Raw genomic sequence first — 23,556 nt, 5'->3', positions numbered from 1 at the left:
TAGTATAACAAATATTCAATTTGTCAGAAATCAGTGAAAATAAATTCCATACGAAAAACCCAAAAAGTCTTTTCAGCAGAAATTAATTCCAGCTAAAATAAATTACTTTACAGTATTTTAAATACACAAATAGCTAGTCAACAGTCTCTCTGACCTGGTGGATTTTTTTTAAGTAAAATAACTTACTTAAATGTCATTTGTTTGCAAAATGTATTTCAAATAAGGGCAGAAAGACTGTTATAGGCTGCACTCGACAATGTGGAAACATTTTTCTGTCGTGTAATGTCGTGGCTGAGAGGTAGAATGAGGTAGAATTGCCAACCAATAGCAAGTCACATCGATGTTGTGGCATCTTTCAAACCAAAGAATGCTGTTTTGCATAGAACACAAATCAGCTCCTTTGATTGGGCGGGGACAGTCATTGACAACAACTTTTGTCAATTATGATCTAAGACCTATTCCTTTGGCATATTGCACATTACAGCAATCAATCAAATGATTTTAGTTACAAAAAAGTGTTAGGCCAGAGAGACTGTTAATTGTCTAACAACAAGCTACTAGACTGAATAAAATGGTGGATTTGATGATGTACCCAGACAAATATACTTTTTGACTTTTTTATGCAGAATGCAATCAACACTGCCGGGTGTCAACGACCTGAGTCCATGGACATTAAAGAACTGAGAAATGGGCTACAACTAAAAAAGAAATCTACAACTGGATCTAGAGATGAACTGGTCAAACGATACCTGGAATCAGAGGAAAGTATGTATCAGTTGGCATGGCAACAATGCAAATGTGATTCGGTTCATACTTGGGCATTTTATTTTGAAAATTTCCAGTGTACAATGTTTGTGCTCACATGTGTTTACCCCAAACTGTTAACATGACAAAATTTCTATTGGTATACCATAAAATCTGTATAAGCAGCCGCATCCCTAATAGAAATCACACCCAATCTTTTCGAATAACTGAGAAACAAATATGCATTTTTTCTCATAAGTGTAGATGCTTTAATAGAAGCCGCATCCCTTCTGTTGCATTGTACCATTTTAATAGAAGCTACAGGTTTTTTTTTTCAAGATATGCAAGAACACATATCGTAGTTTGCAATAATTTATATTGTTTGAAAAGAATGAATAATCATATACAGTTTTCTGGTAATTGGAGAAATGTTATTAACAAAATGAATAAAAAAATACTTCTTGTGTGAAAAATAAGTTTTGAAAACTCCTCAATGACAACTTAATGAATTTTATCTCTGAAAACCATCTACATGTATTATATATCTCCACAGAATGTTTTGGGTTGAGAAATGCACTCTCCAAGAATATCTACTGTACTTTTGATGAGCATTGCCTTGGTGTTACTTGCTGCATTGATCTACAACTTGGTCCCTATCTACATAGGTCTTTCAATGCCTACGTTCAGTATAATCCATGCAACTTTGAACTTGTGATTGGTGTTGACAGCTGGACCAAGACGTTTAATCTGATAGACTTTGATTTTGGTAAGCTGGAAGTGGAAATATAATCTTATAACAAATGACATCACGGAACATATATGATCATTTGAAAGGTTTGGATGCGTAAACCACAATGAACAAGATTATTGTTACTGTAAACTACTTTATTTTCGCTTGGATTTAGTTTTCGCTATTTTCGCTGAAAGAATGATTCAGTGAAAATAAAATCCAGCGAAAATACCTTTTTTCCTATATTTTAAATTCAACTCATTCAAAATCAGTGAAAATAATTTCCATACAAAACATCCAAAAAGTCTTTTTATTATTCTTTGCTAATAAGCAAGCTAGGACACTAGCAAAGCAGTTGACCGACACTGACTCAGTCTGTATTTATAAGAATGTATGTTTATCTTGTGATTTTGATCTCATAAATCTTTGTATTTACTGTTGATTTGTAGCTGATGCAGATGAGGAAGGTGAGCCAACAATTGAAAGTATTGATGTGCTTGATGCGGTGAAGATTACAGTGAAACACAAGATAGAGATGACTGATGGCAAGATTACTGTAAGTCAGCCATGAGTTTAGGCATTGAAGACCACAACATACAATTCCCATAGATGACAGTGCTGGTCATTGAAACCACTAAATAGAATTCCCATAGATGACAGTGCTGGTCATTGAAACCACTAAATAGAATTCCCATAGATGACAGTGCTGGTCATTGAAACCACTAAATAGAATTCCCATAAATGACAGTGCTGGTCATTGAAACCACTAAATAGAATTCCCATAGATGACAGTGCTGGTCATTGAAACCACTAAATAGAATTCCCATAGATGACAGTGCTGGTCATTGAAACCACTTAGTAGAATTCCTATAGGTGACAGTGTTGGGCATTAAAGACCAAAATTTAAATAAATAAAAAAGTTTTGTGATGTCTTTAAAAGTAGTTAACTTTCAAACAAGAACTCAAAGAACGCCGGACTATGATGCTGTTTTGTATTTTGAGCACAATCATTGACAGACACTGCCAAAAAGTGAATTACTTTCATGCTATATCACAAACTTGAAGGGCTTTCAAACCATTTGATATTTTAAGAAAATCTTAAAAATCTCAATAATTCAATCTTTAAATACCTGGATATCATTCATCTCAAGAATAATGTGGGCCAAAATTAAAATCTAATTAAAGCTGCACAATAACAGTAGTGCATTGTTATCTCCATCCAACATTGGGGTGAGGCAATGCAATGTTACGCAAGGCAAGGTGCTGAGAGGCGGGTCAGGTAACGTAATATAAGTTCTTTCATATATTATAATTATATTATGTTCTTTCTGTTGTCAAGGTAACTTTGGAGACTGAACTGTGTGCTACTGAGGTGGACATATGCCTAGCTCCTGTGAAAATACTGGATGAAGCAACAATAGATGTACCACTGTGTGATGAAGTCATGCAAGAACATGTAGACTCTGTAAAGCAGCAACAAGAGACTGGAAGTAAAATATAATTTTATCATTTTTATGATGAATTTTTCAGCAGTCATAATAGCATTGATTTGAGTTGTATCATCACGGGATGAATATGCATTAGTTTGTTTAATTTCGACAAACACATCATGAATCTATAAGTAGATTAATATTCGTATTTATAACAATTAATGTTATATAGACTTCTCTGAGATTCATAACAAGTCACAAAAGAACCAAAATGAAGTAATGCATATGAGGTTGAAAATAATTTTATTGCCTGTGCTTGTTTTCATGTGCGGTTCTTTTTATCCGAACAAGTGGCTGCTGTGTCCGTGTCAATATAATGTTTTGAGTGTATGGTCAGGGATATTAAATTTAAGTGAGTTTGAGTTAGTTTGTTGGTTGAAGGTTGTGTGTTATGGATTTCACAGCAAGTCTCAGAAGTATTGGGGCAGCTAATTTGCAAACTGCTTGGGTTTTGACGTAGACTGGTACATGTCTGGATTCCCCTGAATGATTTGCTTTGTTATGCGAGGCGTGATAATGTATACGTAGTTTCAATGGTCAGCCTGAGAATGGCCAGTCAGCTGGCGTAAAGTGATAATATGATGAATGTGATTAACCTATACTTACTATATGGGGGTAGCCATCTTGAACACTGCTTGAAACTAAAGAGCCGTATTGACAAACAGTTTCCTACAAATCAGGTAGAAAACAACTAACTTTCACATCCAAACTATCTGTTGGGCTAACATTAAGCCAACCGCTAAAAACCTCATTTGTCGTTTTTGCGTGGACGAACGCCTCATTACATGAAGAACATAGAACACTTTATCTTGCATATTTGAAAGCGAAATCGACATTCAAGTGTAAGACGATCGTCCCCTACTGTTATATATTCATAAGAAGACGGCGCCAGGGAGATTCGCAAACCAACCGGCATTAAACAGACAATGTGAGGTATCAGTGCGTGAGTTAGGTTAGACAGAATGAATAATGTTAGAAGTAAGGAAAAGTAAGTAAGGGGAGAGAGGTCTTTGATTGATTGATTGAATGATTGATTGATTGATCTCTTTTAATTGATTGATTTGTTGGTTTGATTGTGAATGATTTATTTAATTGCTTCTTTTGATTCACTGATTTTTATTTTTTATTTTTTTGCAGCAGGTATAGTGATGTCTGAACTGACATTAGGAGAATTGGAAATCCTACTTGATCAATATGGCATCGATGAGAAAGACGTCACAAATCTCCTGACAGACCTCAGGAAACTGTACCAGGAAATGGTATGTTGTCAATTATTTCAATTCCATTGCCATCTGTTAAATCATAAATCATAATCATCAAAACCATCAAGTGTTGTGGAGTCATATCTGATTGAGTATATGAGTGACTAATCTGAGTGAGCATGTGAGTAATGTGAGCATATGAGTGATGGGTTATGTGAGTAAGAATGTAAATAATATAAGTACGTGGGTGATGTGGGTGCATTGAGTGAGCATATGATCATTGATGTGAATCAGTGAGCATTAGTAATTTGAGCGGGTGCATGGGTGAGTGGGCATATTACTGAATAGATGTAAGTATTAGCATGTGAGTAATATGAGTGAGTTAGTAATATGAGTAAGCAAGCTTGAGTATTGTGAGCAGGTGAGCATGTGAGTAATATGGATGAGTGACCATGTGAGTATTGTGTGTGAGTGAGAATATGAGTAAAGTGATTGAGCATATGAGTAACATGGGTGAGTGAGCGTGAGTGTGTGGGCTATCTGCATCATGATGATGTATGTGTCAGCATGTGAGTAATATAGAGAGTGAGCATGTGAGTAATGTGACAGCATGTGGGTGAAGGAGTGTGTGAGTAATGGAAATGAGCATGTGAGTAATATGGATGAGGGAGCTGTGAGTAATGTGTGTGAATGAGCATGTGCATGAGTGAGCATTTGAGTATTGTGAGAGCAGGTGGGCAATATGAGTGAGCATGTAAGCAATGTGAGGGGGTATATGAGTGATTTGAGCAGGGTAGAATGTGAGTGTAATATGGGTGAGTGTGCATGCGAGTAATATATGGGTGAGTGTGCATGCGAGTAATATATGGGTGAGTGAGTATATGAGTAATATATGGGTGAGTGAGTATATGAGTAATATATGGGTGAGTGAGTACCGGTATATGAGTAATATATGGGTGAGTGAGTATATGAGTGATGTGGGTGGGTGAGTGAGCGTGAGTGAGCATGAGTGAGAGAGTGAGAGAGTGAGTGATAATTTGAGTCCTGGGTGAGTGAGTGAGTAATGTGAGTGGGTGAGTAATATAGGTGATTGAGCATTTGAGGAATGAGTGAGCATGTAAGTAATTTGACAGAGCATGTGAGTAATGTGAGTGTTATGTTAGTAATGTGAATGAGCAGGTGAGCATGTGAGTAATATTGGTGAGTGGGCATGAGTAATGTTAGTGGGTGAGCATGTAAGTGAGTATAATAGTTATGTGAGTGTGTTAGCATTTGAGTAGTATGAGTGTTAGCATTAATAATATGAGCAGGTAATATGAGTGAGCAAGTGGGTGATGGCAGTGAGTGAGCATGTGAATAATGTGGGTGGGTATAACATGAGTAATGTAATGTGGGTGAGAATTGAGTATTATGGAGCAAGTTTATTAGTAATGTGAGATTTAAGTTAGTAATGTACGTGTGTGAGCATGTGAGAAATATGATGTAGCATGTGAAGGCATCTCAGCATGTCTCAATGAGCACAATTATTGTGAATAAGCATGGGAATGGAAGTAATACGAGAGTCTGAATGAGTATAAATAAAGTATGTGAAGATATGTGTGTACGTGTCGGTATAGCTGTAGGTTTCATAAAATTTGTTATTTAATATATTATTTTTCAGACAAAAGAAGCTATCAATACCAAACTATCTGAAATATTTGATGATGAATTTACTAATTTTGACATGTGCATGGATGGTGATGTTCACATGGAACGTGGTGCAAATTTCTTTGACTACAGAATAGATTTCATGGTTGGACCCATTCCTATGTATCTTGGTAAGTGTATATACATGTAGCTTCTGAATTTGTTAAAATGTAGTACTGGCTGTGGATTATTGCCAATCGGATACTGGATATTAAAACAATTTATGAAACAAGTCTAGCATGAAGTTGAATACCATAAAAACTAATTTAGGTGTCACTTTAATTTACATGTTAGGGTGTGAGAGTCTTTAATTTCGTTCTAAAATAGGCGTCACGAACTGTTGAAAAGTAGTCAAACAAAAGAAAACGTTGGTATTCTTACGTGCTGACAAAAATATATTTTAATGTAATATACATAGTTTTAATTTTTTGGTAACAACAACATAGTCTAACAAATTTTTTAATCAAGAATTTGGCAATGAAGAAGAATTAAACACTTTTTATGGTTTCTCAGTATCTAAACAAGGTTTACTTACTCACATTAGCCACTATAGACACTGTACTTTGAACAGACATCAGTGACTATGAATAACTAAAATTAGACTAATTTAGGCATCAGGAAAGATCAAAATGTTTGAAAAATCATGCCTAAATTGGAGATTTAACACAGGCTTATAATTTTGGTTTCATCTGTCCATCCATTCATCACTCTGTGCCTCTGTTCTCTGACTTAACTTAAACAATTTAAACAAATCCCTCCATGAACAAAGTATTATAAGCACTTTGCTTAAAGCATGTATCAACTTATATCTGTCATTAATTTTGTAAACGCTTTGTCTCAGAACCCCAATAAACATAGTTATATGGAAAATATTGACTGAATGAGCTATTTTTTAAATTTTAATACTATAGGATTTGGTTCTGGTGGTACATTTGGCATGACGTATGGTACAAATGTCTGTCTTCTATCCATGATCGCAGAGGTTGGTATTCTTGCTCGTGCTAAAATCATATAAATAATATGACAATGATATGACCTTGTCCTGACATTTGTGGAATGGAAGTTATTTTCGTAAGTGATGCAGTGTATTCTGTGACTGTATCATTGGTGAATTAAATATATGTACAGCATAGATACATCACATCATGAGTAAAAATGACTTCCATACCCATACAGCGAGGCCATGATTTTCTGTTATTATTACATATGTTCCCAGTCGTAACCGCTTCATTCAAGGCTTTGGTATTAGTGTGTAATTAAAGGCAGTAACCTATTTTAAAATCTGTCCAATGATTGGTTAATCCAGCTTTTCATTGTATTGTCATGAATTTGTTTTTGCGTATCTGTTGACCGACTTAATTAGCTGATTATTAGCTGAATTGCTGTGTTATGTCTGTCATCGTTTAGGCCTATTTGAAGTTTTGGACGGAACTTGGCTCAGTGATTTGGAACTAATTACCAGATAACCGCCGCTATTCAGACAACTCATTCTGACAGTTTATATTCATAGTTATTAATGTAGTAACGATTAATCAAAAGATATGACGTATTCAGTACTTAGTGTGATTGGCTTTATGATTAAAGGTTACGCCCTAGAGTCTTTTACTGTTTTGTAATTGGTTAGAGTTTTGAAAATGAATAAAGAGAGTTTGAGTCGGTCTTGGCGAATACTCCACAACACACGCAGTCTAGAGCAGTCCTGGAGAGCCTTGGGGCGAGTGTTGACGCAGTCTAAGAGAGTCTTGGGTCAGCCTTGCGATAGTCTTGGGGATTTTTCTCCAGGGCGCCGTGTCTTATAGAGTGCTCGATTGATCGACTAAGACGAGAGCTGAAACGTATTTCGTTGTGTGCGTCTTATTTGACTGTAAAGTATAAGGGGCTTTCCGGATCCCATACCTCAAGGGGACGCGATATAGAGACGAGACGAGATTCCCCCCTGGCACGTGTGGAGAACCCAGAGAGAGAAGAATTTCCCCCTGATAGTATATGCAAATGTTGGAAGATGTGTTCTGATTTGTTGTAAAACAACGAAAATGTCATCAACAAATGAAGCAAACAAGATTCACGATTTTTTCAAAATTATTGGACATTTCTTGAGACATCGGTCATCTTTAGGTTTATTTTAATATCAATATCAAAAAATGAATGTTACCTCCATCCCGACCTAGTGTCGGCATCCAGAGAGTGTGTGTCACAGGGCTATATTTTCAAACATTTTGATTTGATTCAGGTTTTTAATGCTTTAAAAGCTACACGATTTGTTTCTAATTTGCTGATCTACATAAAAATGACAGTTTTATTTTTTGGTCAATTTCTGAAGAAAACAAACACAAATTAGAGCTTCGGTTTTAGTTATAACTGTACTTATACCAGTTATGTTTCTTTCTTTTGGTCTTTTTCCAATTATTTTTTTCTTAAAAATATCTTAATATTAGTTTAGATTATGAGGTTAATACGAGAATATCTCAAAGTTTGCACAAATGCAGTACAGCGGAAGAATCGACCGACGTGCAAGGCTATACGTCATGGGAATGCCGAAATCCCAAATGTTTAGAACAGAATCAGCAAACTTCTTTGTTTGGATCCGATCAAACCCTGGTGGCAGCCATGTTTGTTTATATTATTAGAGAACATTTACGCACATAATCATTCTATATTTGGAATTTGCATTTCCTAATATGGAAGGATGAAAATACCGAAAAAAAAATTACGGCACGCCATAAGTTATGGCATTACGGTGACAGATGTATAATAATAGTATTTAACACCACTCAATTTTCTGAAACAAAAATCAAACAGTGTTGAAAATGATTGTTGGACAAAAGGTACTGTATTTTCTGCATAATAAATAGAACTAATATATGCTGGTGTGTTGGAAAGGCAAATATGACTACCTATAACATTTTAAATTTTTTTTAAATTTTTAGAAATCCATCCATATCTTAATAAAGTCCTTGATGCTATGATATTATGAAGTAAGTCTTCATGGTTTTACATTTTATAATGAACTATAAACATCTATTTCTTTTGAAAACAGCTCACGGTGCGGCCTCAGATTGGAGCTCAAATTTATGGATATCTTGGAATCAATCTTTACGTACTCACTGCTGAACTTAGAATGACTGGATATTTGATGACAATCAGCTTTCCAACAAAAGCACAAATACAATTTGATCATTTTCCAATAGATGTTGCGTAAGTATACAGTAGCTGATATGTGAGGTTATCATTAGAATACTGCAATGTACGCAAGAGGGCAGAGCGATTGTCGCGACTGGCAAATTCAAGATTATTGACATCACAATCACAAATACTTTGTTTACATCAGATTCAGGATCACTATACCATGTGATGGGAAGAATGTTTGCAAAATTCAAGTATGCACAGGATCAAATTGATTGTACCGACTGACACATCCCAGATGATGATGTGATTCTGAACTGCCTGAATGAATACTTTTCAGTACTCTTATATGAACCATTTCATTATACTTAAAATGAGATACAAGATCTTAAAATTGCAAGAACACGAAATGTTTTAAACTACGTACTAAACATTTGCATTCAGTGACATGATTTTATTTCCATCCTGTGTGTCAGTATGTATGTAAACATCGTGTGGGGGAAATCATAGTGTATATAGCGCTACGTGTATAATTATGTGACATTTTGATCAACCCTTCTGTTTAGTCCTCGTTGGAACAAAGTTCTAACCGGGGTATTTATAAATCGATCTTCGTCTGTTCGTCCGTCTGGAGTCATATTTCAGAAACCTATGGACCAAATCTGTTAATTCTCGCTTGTGCCTAGTACATTATCTTGTACATATGCATTACTGATTCAATCCAAGATGGCTGACTGGCAGCCATTTTGTTTTTTGAGATGGTCGTTTCTTATGCATGCTTTGTCAGTTTTTGTTCAAATTTAGTACATACATTGTACATTTAGAAACCATTTTCAATCATATTCAGCACATACATTATACATGTTGAGATACATTTCCATGTTGATTTGTTTTGTGTTTCGGATCTCTGTACATGAGCCTGGTACCTGGATACGTACACATATTCTTTAAAAATTCTTTCATTTTTTTTGCAGTGCCCGTATGGACATGAATCTGGTTCCTCTGCGTCTAGAACTCCGAGCAATACTGACATTTGAAATCTATATTAATCTTGCTTTTTCCTCAATCCACATCAAGAAAATCTTGTACAATCAGGTCTGGTGGGAATATACCACTCCTATGATCACTGGTAATATTTTTAATATTGGGGAACTGGAACCTGATGAAACACCTCCTGTGTTTAAACCCATGACACCGGTAAGATTAAAAGCAAATCACATTACAAAACAGCATTCTGTCCAATAGCATGGTATCAGCTGTTCTCAAAACAGCATTCTGATCAATAGCATGGTATCAGCTATTCTCAAAACAGCATTCTGACCAATAGCATGGTATAAGCTATTCTCAAAACAGCATTCTGACCAATAGCATGGCATCAGCTATTCTCAAAACAGCATTCTGACCAATAGCATGGCTTAAGCTATTCTCAAAACAGCATTCTGACCAATAGCATGACAACAGCTATTCTCAAAACAGCATTCTGACCAATAGCATGACATCAGCTATTCTCAAAACAGCATTCTGACCAATAGCATGGCATCAGCTATTCTCCAAACAGCATTCTGACCAATAGCATGGCATCAGCTATTCTCAAAACAGCATTCTGACCAATAGCATGACATCAGCTATTCTCAAAACAGCATTCTGACCAATAGCATGGCATCAGCTATTCTCAAAACAGCATTCTGACCAATAGCATGACATCAGCTATTCTCAAAACAGCATTCTGACAAAAGGCGTGGCATCAGCTTATCTCAAAACAGCATTCTGACCAATAGCATGGTATAAGCTATTCTCAAAACAGCATTCTGACCAATAACGTGGCACCAGCTTATCTCAAAACAGCATTCTGACCAATAGCATGGCATCAGCTATTCTCAAAACAGCATTCTGACCAATAGCATGGTATCAGCTATTCTCAAAACAACATTCTGACCAATAGCATGGCTTCAGCTATTCTCAAAACAGCATTCTGACCAATAGCATGGCTTCAGCTATTCTCAAAACAGCGTTCTGACCAATAGCATGGCACCAGCTTATCTCAAAACAGCATTCTGACCAATAGCATGGCTTCAGCTATTCTCAAAACTGCATTCTGACCAATAGCATGGCATCAGCTATTCCCAAAACAGCATTCTGACCAATAATATTGTATCAGCTCATCTCAAAACAGCATTCTGACCAAAGGCGTGGCATCAGCTTATCTCAAAATAGCATTCTGACCAATAGCATGGTATCAGCTATTCTCAAAACAACATTCTGACCAATAGCATGGCATCAGCTATTCTCAAAACAGCATTCTGACCAAATAGCATGGCATCAGCTATTCTCAAAACAGCATTCTGACCAATAACATTGTATCAGCTATTCTCAAAACAGCATTCTGACCAAAGGCGTGGCATCAGCTCATCTCAAAACAGCATTCTGACCAATAGCATGGCATCAGCTTATCTCGAAATAGCATTCTGACCAATAGCATGGTATCAGCTATTCTCAAAACAGCATTCTGACCAATAGCATGGCTTCAGCTATTCTCAAAACAACATTCTGACCAATAGCATGGCATCAGCTATTCTCAAAACAGCATTCTGACCAATAACGTGGCACCAGCTTATCTCAAAACAGCATTCTGACCAATAGCATGGCATCAGCTATTCTCAAAACAGCATTCTGACCAATAGCATGGTATCAGCTATTCTCAAAACAACATTCTGACCAATAGCATGGCTTCAGCTATTCTCAAAACAGCATTCTGACCAATAGCATGGCATCAGCTATTCTCAAAACAGCATTCTGACCAATAGCATGGCATCAGCTATTCTCAAAACAACATTCTGACCAATAGCATGACATCAGCTATTCTCAAAACTGCATTCTGACCAATAGCATGGCATCAGCTATTCTCAAAACAGCATTCTGACCAATAGCATGGCATCAGCTATTCTCAAAACAGCATTCTGACCAATAGCATGGCATCAGCTCATCTCAAAACAGCATTCTGACCAATAGCGTGGCATCAGCTATTCTCAAAACAGTATTCTGACCAATAGCATGGTATATAGCATGGCATCAGCTATTCTCAAAACAACATTCTGACCAATAGCATGGCTTCAGCTATTCTCAAAACAGCATTCTGACCAATAGCATGGCATCAGCTATTCTCAAAACAACATTCTGACCAATAGCATGACATCAGCTATTCTCAAAACAGCATTCTGACCAATAGCATGACATCAGCTATTCTCAAAACAGCATTCTGACCAATAGCATGGCATCAGCTATTCCCAAAACAGCATTCTGACCAATAGCATGACATCAGCTATTTCCAAAACAGCATTCTGACCAATAGCATGACATCAGCTATTTCCAAAACAACATTCTGACCAATAGCATGGCATCAGCTATTCTCAAAACAACATTCTGACCAATAGCATGGCATCAGCTATTCTCAAAACAGCATTCTGACCAATAGCATGGCTTCAGCTATTCTCAAAACAGCATTCTGAGCAATAACATGGTATCAGCTATTCTCCAAACAGCATTCTGACCAATAGCATGGTATCAGCTATTCTCAAAACAGCATTCTGACCAATAGCATGGCTTCAGCTATTCTCAAAACAGCGTTCTGACCAATAGCATGGCACCAGCTTATCTCAAAACAGCATTCTGACCAATAGCATGGCATCAGCTATTCTCAAAACAGCATTCTGACCAATAGCATGGCTTCAGCTATTCTCAAAACTGCATTCTGACCAATAATATTGTATCAGCTCATCTCAAAACAGCATTCTGACCAAAGGCGTGGCATCAGCTTATCTCAAAATAGCATTCTGACCAATAGCATGGTATCAGCTATTCTCAAAACAACATTCTGACCAATAGCATGGCATCAGCTATTCTCAAAACAGCATTCTGACCAATAGCATGGCATCAGCTATTCTCAAAACAGCATTCTGACCAATAACATTGTATCAGCTATTCTCAAAACAGCATTCTGACCAAAGGCATGGCATCAGCTCATCTCAAAACAGCATTCTGACCAATAGCATGGCATCAGCTTATCTCGAAATAGCATTCTGACCAATAGCATGGTATCAGCTATTCTCAAAACAGCATTCTGACCAATAGCATGGCTTCAGCTATTCTCAAAACAACATTCTGACCAATAGCATGGCATCAGCTATTCTCAAAACAGCATTCTGACCAATAGCATGGCTTCAGCTATTCTCAAAACAGCATTCTGACCAATAGCATGCCATCAGCTATTCTCAAAACAACATTCTGACCAATAGCATGACATCAGCTATTCTCAAAACAGCATTCTGACCAATAGCATGACATCAGCTATTCTCAAAACAGCATTCTGACCAATAGCATGGCATCAGCTATTCTCAAACCAACATTCTGACCAATAGCATGACATCAGCTATTCTCAAAACAGCATTCTGACCAATAGCATGACATCAGCTATTCTCAAAACAACATTCTGACCAATAGCATGACATCAGCTATTCCCAAAACAACATTCTGACCAATAGCATGCCATCAGCTATTCTCAAAACAGCATTCTGACCAATAGCATGACATCAGCTATTCTCAAAACAGCATTCTGACCAATAGCATGACATCAGCTATTCTCAAAACAGCATTCTGACCAAAGGCGTGGCATCAGCTTATCTCGAAATAGCATTCTGACCAATAGCATGGTATCAGCTATTCTCAAAACAGCATTCTGACCAATAGCATGGCTTCAGCTATTCTCAAAACAACATTCTGACCAATAGCATGGCATCAGCTATTCTCAAAACAGCATTCTGACCAATAGCATGGTATAAGCTATTCTCAAAACAGCATTCTGACCAATAGCATGGCATCAGCTATTCTCAAAACAGCATTCTGACCAATAGCATGGCTTCAGCTATTCTCAAAACAGCATTCTGACCAATAGCATGCCATCAGCTATTCTCAAAACAACATTCTGACCAATAGCATGACATCAGCTATTCTCAAAACAGCATTCTGACCAATAGCATGACATCAGCTATTCTCAAAACAGCATTCTGACCAATAGCATGGCATCAGCTATTCCAAAACAGCATTCTGACCAATAGCATGACATCAGCTATTTCCAAAACAGCATTCTGACCAATAGCATGCCATCAGCTATTCTCAAAACAACATTCTGACCAATAGCATGACATCAGCTATTCTCAAAACAGCATTCTGACCAATAGCATGGCATCAGCTATTCTCAAAACAACATTCTGACCAATAGCATGGCATCAGCTATTCTCAAAACAGCATTCTGACCAATAGCATGACATCAGCTATTTCCAAAACAGCATTCTGACCAATAGCATGCCATCAGCTCATCTCAAAACAACATTCTGACCAATAGCATGACATCAGCTATTCTCAAAACAGCATTCTGACCAATAGCAAGGCATCAGCTATTTCCAAAACAGCATTCTGACCAATAGCATGCCATCAGCTCATCTCAAAACAACATTCTGACCAATAGCATGACATCAGCTATTCTCAAAACAACATTCTGACCAATAGCATGCCATCAGCTATTCTCAAAACAGCATTCTGACCAATAGCATGACATCAGCTATTCTCAAAACAGCATTCTGACCAATAGCATGACATCAGCTATTCTCAAAACAGCATTCTGACCAAAGGCGTGGCATCAGCTTATCTCGAAATAGCATTCTGACCAATAGCATGGTATCAGCTATTCTCAAAACAGCATTCTGACCAATAGCATGGCTTCAGCTATTCTCAAAACAACATTCTGACCAATAGCATGGCATCAGCTATTCTCAAAACAGCATTCTGACCAATAGCATGGTATAAGCTATTCTCAAAACAGCATTCTGACCAATAGCATGGCATCAGCTATTCTCAAAACAGCATTCTGACCAATAGCATGGCTTCAGCTATTCTCAAAACAGCATTCTGACCAATAGCATGCCATCAGCTATTCTCAAAACAACATTCTGACCAATAGCATGACATCAGCTATTCTCAAAACAGCATTCTGACCAATAGCATGACATCAGCTATTCTCAAAACAGCATTCTGACCAATAGCATGGCATCAGCTATTCCAAAACAGCATTCTGACCAATAGCATGACATCAGCTATTTCCAAAACAGCATTCTGACCAATAGCATGCCATCAGCTATTCTCAAAACAACATTCTGACCAATAGCATGACATCAGCTATTCTCAAAACAGCATTCTGACCAATAGCATGGCATCAGCTATTCTCAAAACAACATTCTGACCAATAGCATGGCATCAGCTATTCTCAAAACAGCATTCTGACCAATAGCATGACATCAGCTATTTCCAAAACAGCATTCTGACCAATAGCATGCCATCAGCTCATCTCAAAACAACATTCTGACCAATAGCATGACATCAGCTATTCTCAAAACAGCATTCTGACCAATAGCATGGCATCAGCTATTTCCAAAACAGCATTCTGACCAATAGCATGCCATCAGCTCATCTCAAAACAACATTCTGACCAATAGCATGACATCAGCTATTCTCAAAACAGCATTCTGACCAATAGCATGGCATCAGCTATTCTCAAAACAACATTCTGACCAATAGCATGACATCAGCTATTTCCAAAACAGCATTCTGACCAATAGCATGCCATCAGCTATTCTCAAAACAACATTCTGACCAATAGCATGACATCAGCTATTCTCAAAACAGCATTCTGACCAATAGCATGGCATCAGCTATTCTCAAACCAACATTCTGACCAATAGCATGACATCAGCTATTCTCAAAACAGCATTCTGACCAATAGCATGACATCAGCTATTCTCAAAACAACATTCTGACCAATAGCATAATATCAGCTATTCCCAAAACAGCATTCTGACCAATAGCATGGCTTCAGCTATTCTCAAAACTGCATTCTGACCAATAGCATGGCTTCAGCTATTCTCAAAACAGCATTCTGACCAATAGCATGGCATCAGCTATTCTCAAAACAACATTCTCACCAATAGCATGGTAGCAGTTTATTTCAAAACAGCATGTTGCTGTCAATGCCAAAAATATTCAAATGTGCGTTCAATACTTTAATTAAAGGGTGGTAGTTGTCACGGCACGCACATGCTTTGACTGTTGCACAGACCAATAAGTATAAACTGAGATATAACCAAACAAATGTTTTTGGTGATAAAAAAGGTATCAAAGTGGTCATAGGGCGCCCAGGTCAATCTTGTACACATGATTTCATTAGAAAAACACATTCGATTGTGGGCAAATTAATGTTTATCAACACAAATGTCACACATGAGCGGTATGTAAATGTACGGTAAAACAGCCATTGCGAGCGTCGCTTATTCACTTTTAAAACCTTAACCAATTTTAAAGCAGTTTAAAGACTCTAGGGCGTAACCTACAATCATACAGCCAATCACACTAAGTACTGAACACGTTATATCTTTTGATTAATCGTTCACTATATTAGTAACTGCGAATACCAACTGTCAGAAATAGTAGTCCGAATAGCGACGGTTATATCGTAATTAGTTCCAAATCACTGAGTCGAGTTCCGTCCAGGACCTAGCATGAGCCTAAACGATGACAGACATAACACAGCCATTCGCTAGTAATCAGCTAAATAAGTCGATCAACAGATACACGCAAATAAATTCACCACACTGCCATGACCGTAGACCACATCGTTTTGTAATTTGGAAGACCATGTTTAAATGTGTGTCAATTCTGTGGTAATTATTCTTTTGAAAATGCCCGTTATCATTAATAGAACCTTTGTTGCCTGGCCTATTTATTTTTATGTCACCCATGATACAAACTGCAAGCTCGAACCATGGAGGTAACCATGCTCGAACGAACTGTAAATGAACTACTGTAAATATTAAGGCAACTGGTGTAACAAATTTAACAAACTGAATACAGCAGCGTAGACCATGTCACTCTAGTTGGAACTGTGAATATACCCGACTTGAATTCGGATTCTGACAAGTTGCCTTGTCGCCATAAATGACTTGTTTATTTTACGCATGCTGACTATCTGTACTGTGCACAAAGAGCGCTTGCTGTACTTGAATAATCAGTCAAATTAAAAAAAACTATGCTCCGCCCATACGGGAGGTAAATGTAGGTCAATTCCAATTCCAAAGGTAGCTTCGATGTTTCCTGTTCAGTTTTTATGTCATGACGAATGCACATAGTCCTATATGATCTGTTTCTGAAACTTAAAGTATGTAGTTAGTAAACACCCAACAACTATCTCATCGAAAAAAGAACGATCGCGGGCCATATGCAGAAAACAATTGTTGGAAAAAAACTATATGCTAAAAATAAAACTTATCAACTGGGCATGAGATCTCACCAATGCGTCAAGTGATTATCCAATCACAGACGTGAATTCACGTAGCAGGCGATGAACTCAACTTGATCTTTTGATGTGTAGCTTCCTAACCTAAACATCGTCTCAAATATATATTATCTTTACTATTTCTACGCATCAGTATTAGCATTTATGTCGCCAGTCAGTAATGTTACAATTTCGCTGCGACCGAGAGTGAAGAGTTTGCTTATTGTTCACCGTAGCGAACACGCCAGCGCCATATAGAGCGTGCGTGTATATATTACCAGTCATCGCCGTGCCATCCTAGTTCAACGATACGAGTATGGCAAATATATATGATACGTAAAAGGATACATATTAGCTCCGTTATAAGTTTTGTCGTTACGGAGTGTCTGCGTAGCTCTGATCAATATTCTATTGAAGCATCCCTGACCGGAACTCTATACACATTGACGCTTCTGGCGATTAGTGTTAGCTTGTAAATAAACTACGAGTATTTCTGCAACATATACAAGTGATTAGTAACACCTCAAATAAAAAACTACCCCTGGAACTGAATTGACTCAACTTTTCGCGACAATCGTAGGTTAGACCATAAAGCAAGAGAACAACAACAATAAAATCACGCCCAGGTTTTTATATTTGTAATGATTCAGATTGCAGTGCAGTTTGCCGGTGAAACGTACCGCTGTCTGCAGACTGCACGCCACGTTCGGGGTTGTTTTGTAATTCAAATTATGAATACAATGGTTCTGCGGAACGCTGTGAATTACATCCTGTCGCAACGTTTTTCCCCTCAATTCACCGAATGAAACGTCCTCGCGAGAGAGTTTGACTTTTAATATGCTGTGTCAAATCTCTCCGCTTCATGTTTGGTACAATGTAACAGAAGGGTTCGTGAATCCACGCTACCATTGGTTGCCTGTCGGCATACCTTTGATGGTTCACACGACGTTTAAAAACTGTTTTCTATTTTCCACTGCAGCAACGCTCAACAATATAAATCAGCCTTTTGTTTTATGTCTTACTGTGAACTCTCATTCGACTGTTTTTGTGGCATTGCGAACTCTCAATCGTCAGTTTTTTTGCCATTGCGAAATTTCAATCGTCAGTTTTTTTGCCATTGCGAACTCTCAATCGTCAGTTTTTTTGCCATTGCGAATTCGCAATCGTCAGTTTTTTTGCCATTGCGAACTCTCAATCGTCAGTTTTTTTGCCATTGCGAATTCGCAATCGCCTGTTTTTTCGCCATTGCGAACTCGCAGCGACGCTCGCAATGGCTGTTTTACCGTACATTTACATACCTCCACATGATCACCACTGCCTTTTAAATAAACTATTAAAAATTCAGAAAGTTAAAAAAACACTGCGCAAAGTTTATATGGAACTAAAAACAGACGGAGTATCACACATAGTCAGCCCTAAGTGGTATTTTTAGGTATGAAGTAAATCCAGCCAGCTTTAAAAAATTGTACAGTTATATTTGCACTTACAAATTCAAACACAACCAAGAGCAAAATTAAAGGAGCTGACTTATTATTACTGAATATTGATATTAGTATTATAAGTGTTATAACAGTAAATTATACTTTGAAATTGAAAAAATAAATAGTACTGTAAAATCTGTATTAGAAGCTGCGGCTTCTATTAAAATGATACAATGAAATGGAAGGGATGCGGCTTCTATTGGAGCATCTACACATATGAGAAATGGTGAATTTTAGGTTCTCATGTCCAAAAAGAATGGGTGCGACTTCTATTAGGAATGCAACTTTTAATACAGCTTTTACGGTACATACCATATATATTTTCTCTAATATAGAAGGGCATCTTCAATAGAAGCAGATATGAACCAAAAATTGTATTTATTGTATAGTAAATCATCAAAATTTTACTTATTATGAAATAGAAACATCTCGGTCTCTAATTGCTACTAATGGAGCAATATAACATGGTATTGTATGTCTTAAGTATTGAAACAAAGAAAAATAGGTTTTAAAGATAGTGTGTGGTGAAAATAACAATTCAGGAAAAATACATCATTGGTCATTCTGCAGCGGGAGTGTAAACATACAATGTATTTTACTTGTTTTGTATATATGTTGGTATTGGACCCGTGGGACCCATATTAAAATAACATGTAAGCTTAAAAGGTGGTAGTCAGCACCACCAAGATATATGGGTCTCATGTAAACAAAGATGGCGACTTTGACTGATCGACGAGTACAAACTGAGAAGAATACCAAGTTTTAATTAGGTATTTTTTTTTAGATGATTGAAATGTATCGAAGGAGTCATTAGCAGTAATTAGTGCAAGTCACGCCCATGTCAAACCTAATACTTTTCATTTCCATTAGAAGAGCGCATTGGATTGTAGGAAAATCAGCACAAGTGTCACACATGCGCAGCACAATGACTGTTGCCCTTTAAAAGAGCGCATTGGATTGTAGGAAAATCAGCACAAGTGTCCCATATATGCAGCGCAATGACTGTTGCCCTTTAAAAAAGCGCATTGGATTGTAGGAAAATCAGCACAAGTGTCACACATGCGCAGCACAATGACTGCCGCCCTTTAAAAGACAACCAGCACGCAAGTCTTAGACCACAGCAAAATGTAAGCCAATGTACACCTTGGTATGACATTATTACTAACCCCAAAATGTTGCTTGCAATCAACACATACTTCAACATTGAATGATTGTATTTTATTTTATTCCCTGCTATCATTTATTGTTGTTAGGGTGTGTCATTTAAAAGAAGTGCCTCACAAGCCAACCAGGGATGTTTTGTGCATCAAGTTGAAGGACGAGACTACACTGATCCAGCATATGAACTTGAACTATCTGTGGAAGATGATAAAAGTGAAGTGGACATGACATTCTGTATCGGCACTTACAAAGGTGGTTGTGATGTTCTAAAAGATGAAAGTATGGGAGGATTTTCTACTGTATTTGAGCAGGTATTAAACGAATGTTTTGCCGAATTTTGAGATTTTGGCTTATTTTCAGGTTTTATTCATTTTAATGAAAGTCAATTGGTGCTAAAGCTATTTGTGAAATACAGCTTATAGTCTTTTCCACAAAACGAAACGAAACGTGAAAAAACAAACACAATGAAATTAAACCAAAATTTTGAACAACTTCAAACATCGCCACGTCACAGAAATAAATTTGTCAAGAATGTTTAGTTTCCGTCTACTTTAATTGCAGCTCGATTCATTTGTGCTGACATGACGTGACAGCCATTTTGGAATTGTTGAACACTGATGGCGCTGTTCATTTTGTGTTTCACAGTGTGAAATTTTCTCAGATATATTAGGCCAAGGGAAAAAAATGCTTAGGGTTAGGGTTTTGTTTCGTTCAAAAGACTAAACCATGAAATACCAACATATCATGTTACTTTGTGGACATCATTATGGCTTTCATCACACTTCCTAGGTGTTGAGAGGTGGTGTACCATTATATTACACAATATCTGCCAAGAACTCAGCTGGTGCTGTCGCTAAAGCTACATGTGAATTACCAACTTATGATGTAACATTACCTGGTGGGCGTGTGGTTCCCGATTTCCTGTCAACAAGTCATCCAAATATACTGAAAGCTTCTGCTGTTGCCTTGGATGATTCTATTATCATGCAACGGGAGGTAAAAGTCTGATTTGTTATTTAAACATCATTGTTATAAAATATTGTGCTTTTGTAGTTTATATCTGTACATATTATTAGCTCCGCTGTCAACGGAGATGACAGAGTGGAGCTGTTCATATAAGTGATTGTCAGTTGGTCGTCCGTCAACAATTGTATTTTCAACTTAAAAACTACCAGCTCAATTGTATGTAGGTACCTTCGGTGTTCATTTCATTTCATGACAGCAGAGCCATTTCGACCATCAGGTCGCTAATTGTTATAAACATAGCACTGAAAACAATAAAATGTTCTGTTCTGAACTTACACATATGCATATCAGCACGTATGTTCTATTTATCTCCTATATAAACTATGTCACCAATATTGACACGTTCAAACACATCCCTTATTTACATTGTACGTAGAAGCGTTATATTGAATCTAGTCGCGCTGATCACAAACTGTACAGCATGTTTTTTGTTAACAATTCGGGCTATAATGCCATTAAATTATCACTACAAGCAAGTGGTTGATAAGATCTTATATTAATAGCTCCACTGTCTTTGCAATTTTCTCATGATAACCTTATAATGTGTGATAAAACATGAAAAACATAAACATCTTTTATTCATTGTCATGCTCATCACCTTTATATTAAGATAGTATAAAGAACAATGTTCAAACTTGTTGAGCCCTGAATATAGTGTGAGATGAGAAAAACAAGAAATAAAAAATTCAAAGCTAATTGGTTATCACAAATCAGATAATGGCAAACTCTGTTTATATAAGGCATGTATATTCCGTAAGTAAACATAACTGTCAGGGTGGTCCACCCCTGAAAATCGATTGTACTTTTAAAGCTGTTTAACATAACAAATGGACTTTGGGTTCTGTCACTTTTCAGGAGACAGTCCACCAATTGTTCACATTCTAACAGTTTTAATAAATCAGGTACTTGTATATATATAAAGTTTGGTCAAAATGATATGTACTTGTATTTGGTAATCATGAATACATTCAAGTTCAACAAACTATATCACAGACAAATTCTGAGACCCTGTTTCAAAGAAATTATATTATAACAGTGAAAAAATTAAACTCATAGAAAGAACAAACAACTAGAACCAGCCAATCCTGTGTAAAAACCCTTATTTGTGCAAATATAAACACAAACAATATCAACACCTCCTACATGTATATATCAGCTTTCAGAAAATATATACATTTCCATAGCTGCATTATTATTAATATTATTTTTCTCTACCCACTCGCTACCTTAAATTACCATTATGATAATACCATTAGGCCCAAACATCCAAACATGATATGGTTTCACTTGAAATCTGCACATAAAAAAAAAGACAATAGTGATACTCAGTCGGAACTGTCCTGGCACAAAAATATAAATAGAATTTGTTTGGGAGAATGATAATGATAAAACTGTTGGTTCATGTGCTGTCCCTGTCCTAAATGTACATTATATATAACACATGTACATAGCAGTTTTCTGTGGGATGATGTCTCCTCTCCCTTAACCTATTAACCACTAAAATTTCTTGCCAAAATATTTCTGGAATGAACCCTGATTTTGGAGCCATCAGACAAAATTTTAGTTTAGAAAATTTTGCTATTTTTGTCCATAACTACTGAACTGTTGACTGTAAATGGAACTATTTGTGAATGTGATGACATCAAGAACTCTGAGAAATATTTTTTTTTTTTTAAATAAATTTAAACTCGTAGGAAGCAGTTGGGTATGGTCAAGATATATTTGGAGATCAAGTTATCATCTGGAATTCATTTGAAATGGAGAAAATTAATCATGAAGTTGATATCGGACTTCATGATCCATTAGGTACGAAAAGTTTGGAATACTTTGCATCACCGCGGTTAGGAAGATTGAGGTCAACTTCCCATCATACTACGTCTTACCTGTATGCAACAAACTGTGCCAAAGACTGTCTAGCCCTTCCTCCCACCAAGTGTCTTAGTTTTAATTATGACTATGGTGAAAATGGCCTGTGTGAGCTGATGGAAGAGATTGAGGGACATGGTGTAGAACTCCATGAGGTAAGTCAATTTAATCACAATTGTCCATGATACACTGAAAAAAATGTGTTTGTTCTGTATTGTAATTCCAAAAATTTAAGTTGATTGAAACCTAGTTTCTTGCAGCATGAACCGTAATTTAGAAAGTTTGTTATTTGTTCGAATGCAATTATAATCTTTACCTACTAAAATGTTTGAGCTAAATTTTGCAAACTTTTATTTATTTTTATTAATAATTTTAACCATATTAACAAATTTCTATGGTAAAAATAAGTAATATTATTTTACATCTGTCACCGTAATGCTATAAGTTACAGCGTGCTGTAATTTTGCCATATTTTACAGGGTATTTCCATCCTACCATATAAGGAAATGCAACTTCCAAATATGGAATGATTACGCGCATAAGCGTCCTCTAATAATAAAAAAAAATGGCTGCCACCAGGGTTTGACCGGATTTCACACAAAAAAGTTTGCTGATTCTATTTTAAACTTTTTGGATTTTGGCATTCCCATGATGTATTTTTGAAAGGAAA

General features: G+C 36.7%; 1 protein-coding gene across 1 annotated transcript in view; it reads left to right on the top strand.

Moving 5' to 3' along the window:
- The window catches only part of LOC100377080 (uncharacterized), an 84,618-nt gene that overhangs the window by 53,649 nt on the left and 7,413 nt on the right, over positions 1 to 23,556 (top strand). Inside the window, exons 25-36 of the mRNA XM_085490911.1 lie at positions 627 to 765; positions 1,298 to 1,510; positions 1,924 to 2,030; positions 2,814 to 2,964; positions 4,102 to 4,223; positions 5,827 to 5,983; positions 6,764 to 6,834; positions 8,890 to 9,047; positions 9,950 to 10,172; positions 20,087 to 20,305; positions 20,784 to 20,990; positions 22,715 to 23,041. Coding sequence (XP_085347037.1) covers positions 627 to 765; positions 1,298 to 1,510; positions 1,924 to 2,030; positions 2,814 to 2,964; positions 4,102 to 4,223; positions 5,827 to 5,983; positions 6,764 to 6,834; positions 8,890 to 9,047; positions 9,950 to 10,172; positions 20,087 to 20,305; positions 20,784 to 20,990; positions 22,715 to 23,041 — 2,094 coding nt within the window. The remainder of the gene's footprint in view (positions 1 to 626; positions 766 to 1,297; positions 1,511 to 1,923; positions 2,031 to 2,813; positions 2,965 to 4,101; positions 4,224 to 5,826; positions 5,984 to 6,763; positions 6,835 to 8,889; positions 9,048 to 9,949; positions 10,173 to 20,086; positions 20,306 to 20,783; positions 20,991 to 22,714; positions 23,042 to 23,556) is intronic.

Source organism: Saccoglossus kowalevskii, chromosome 16 (assembly GCF_978046115.1).
Source record: "Saccoglossus kowalevskii chromosome 16, keSacKowa6.1, whole genome shotgun sequence".
Lineage (NCBI taxonomy): Eukaryota > Metazoa > Hemichordata > Enteropneusta > Harrimaniidae > Saccoglossus > Saccoglossus kowalevskii.
The sequence above is the reverse complement of the archived record's forward strand: the minus strand, read 5'-3'. Positions and strand labels throughout refer to the sequence as shown.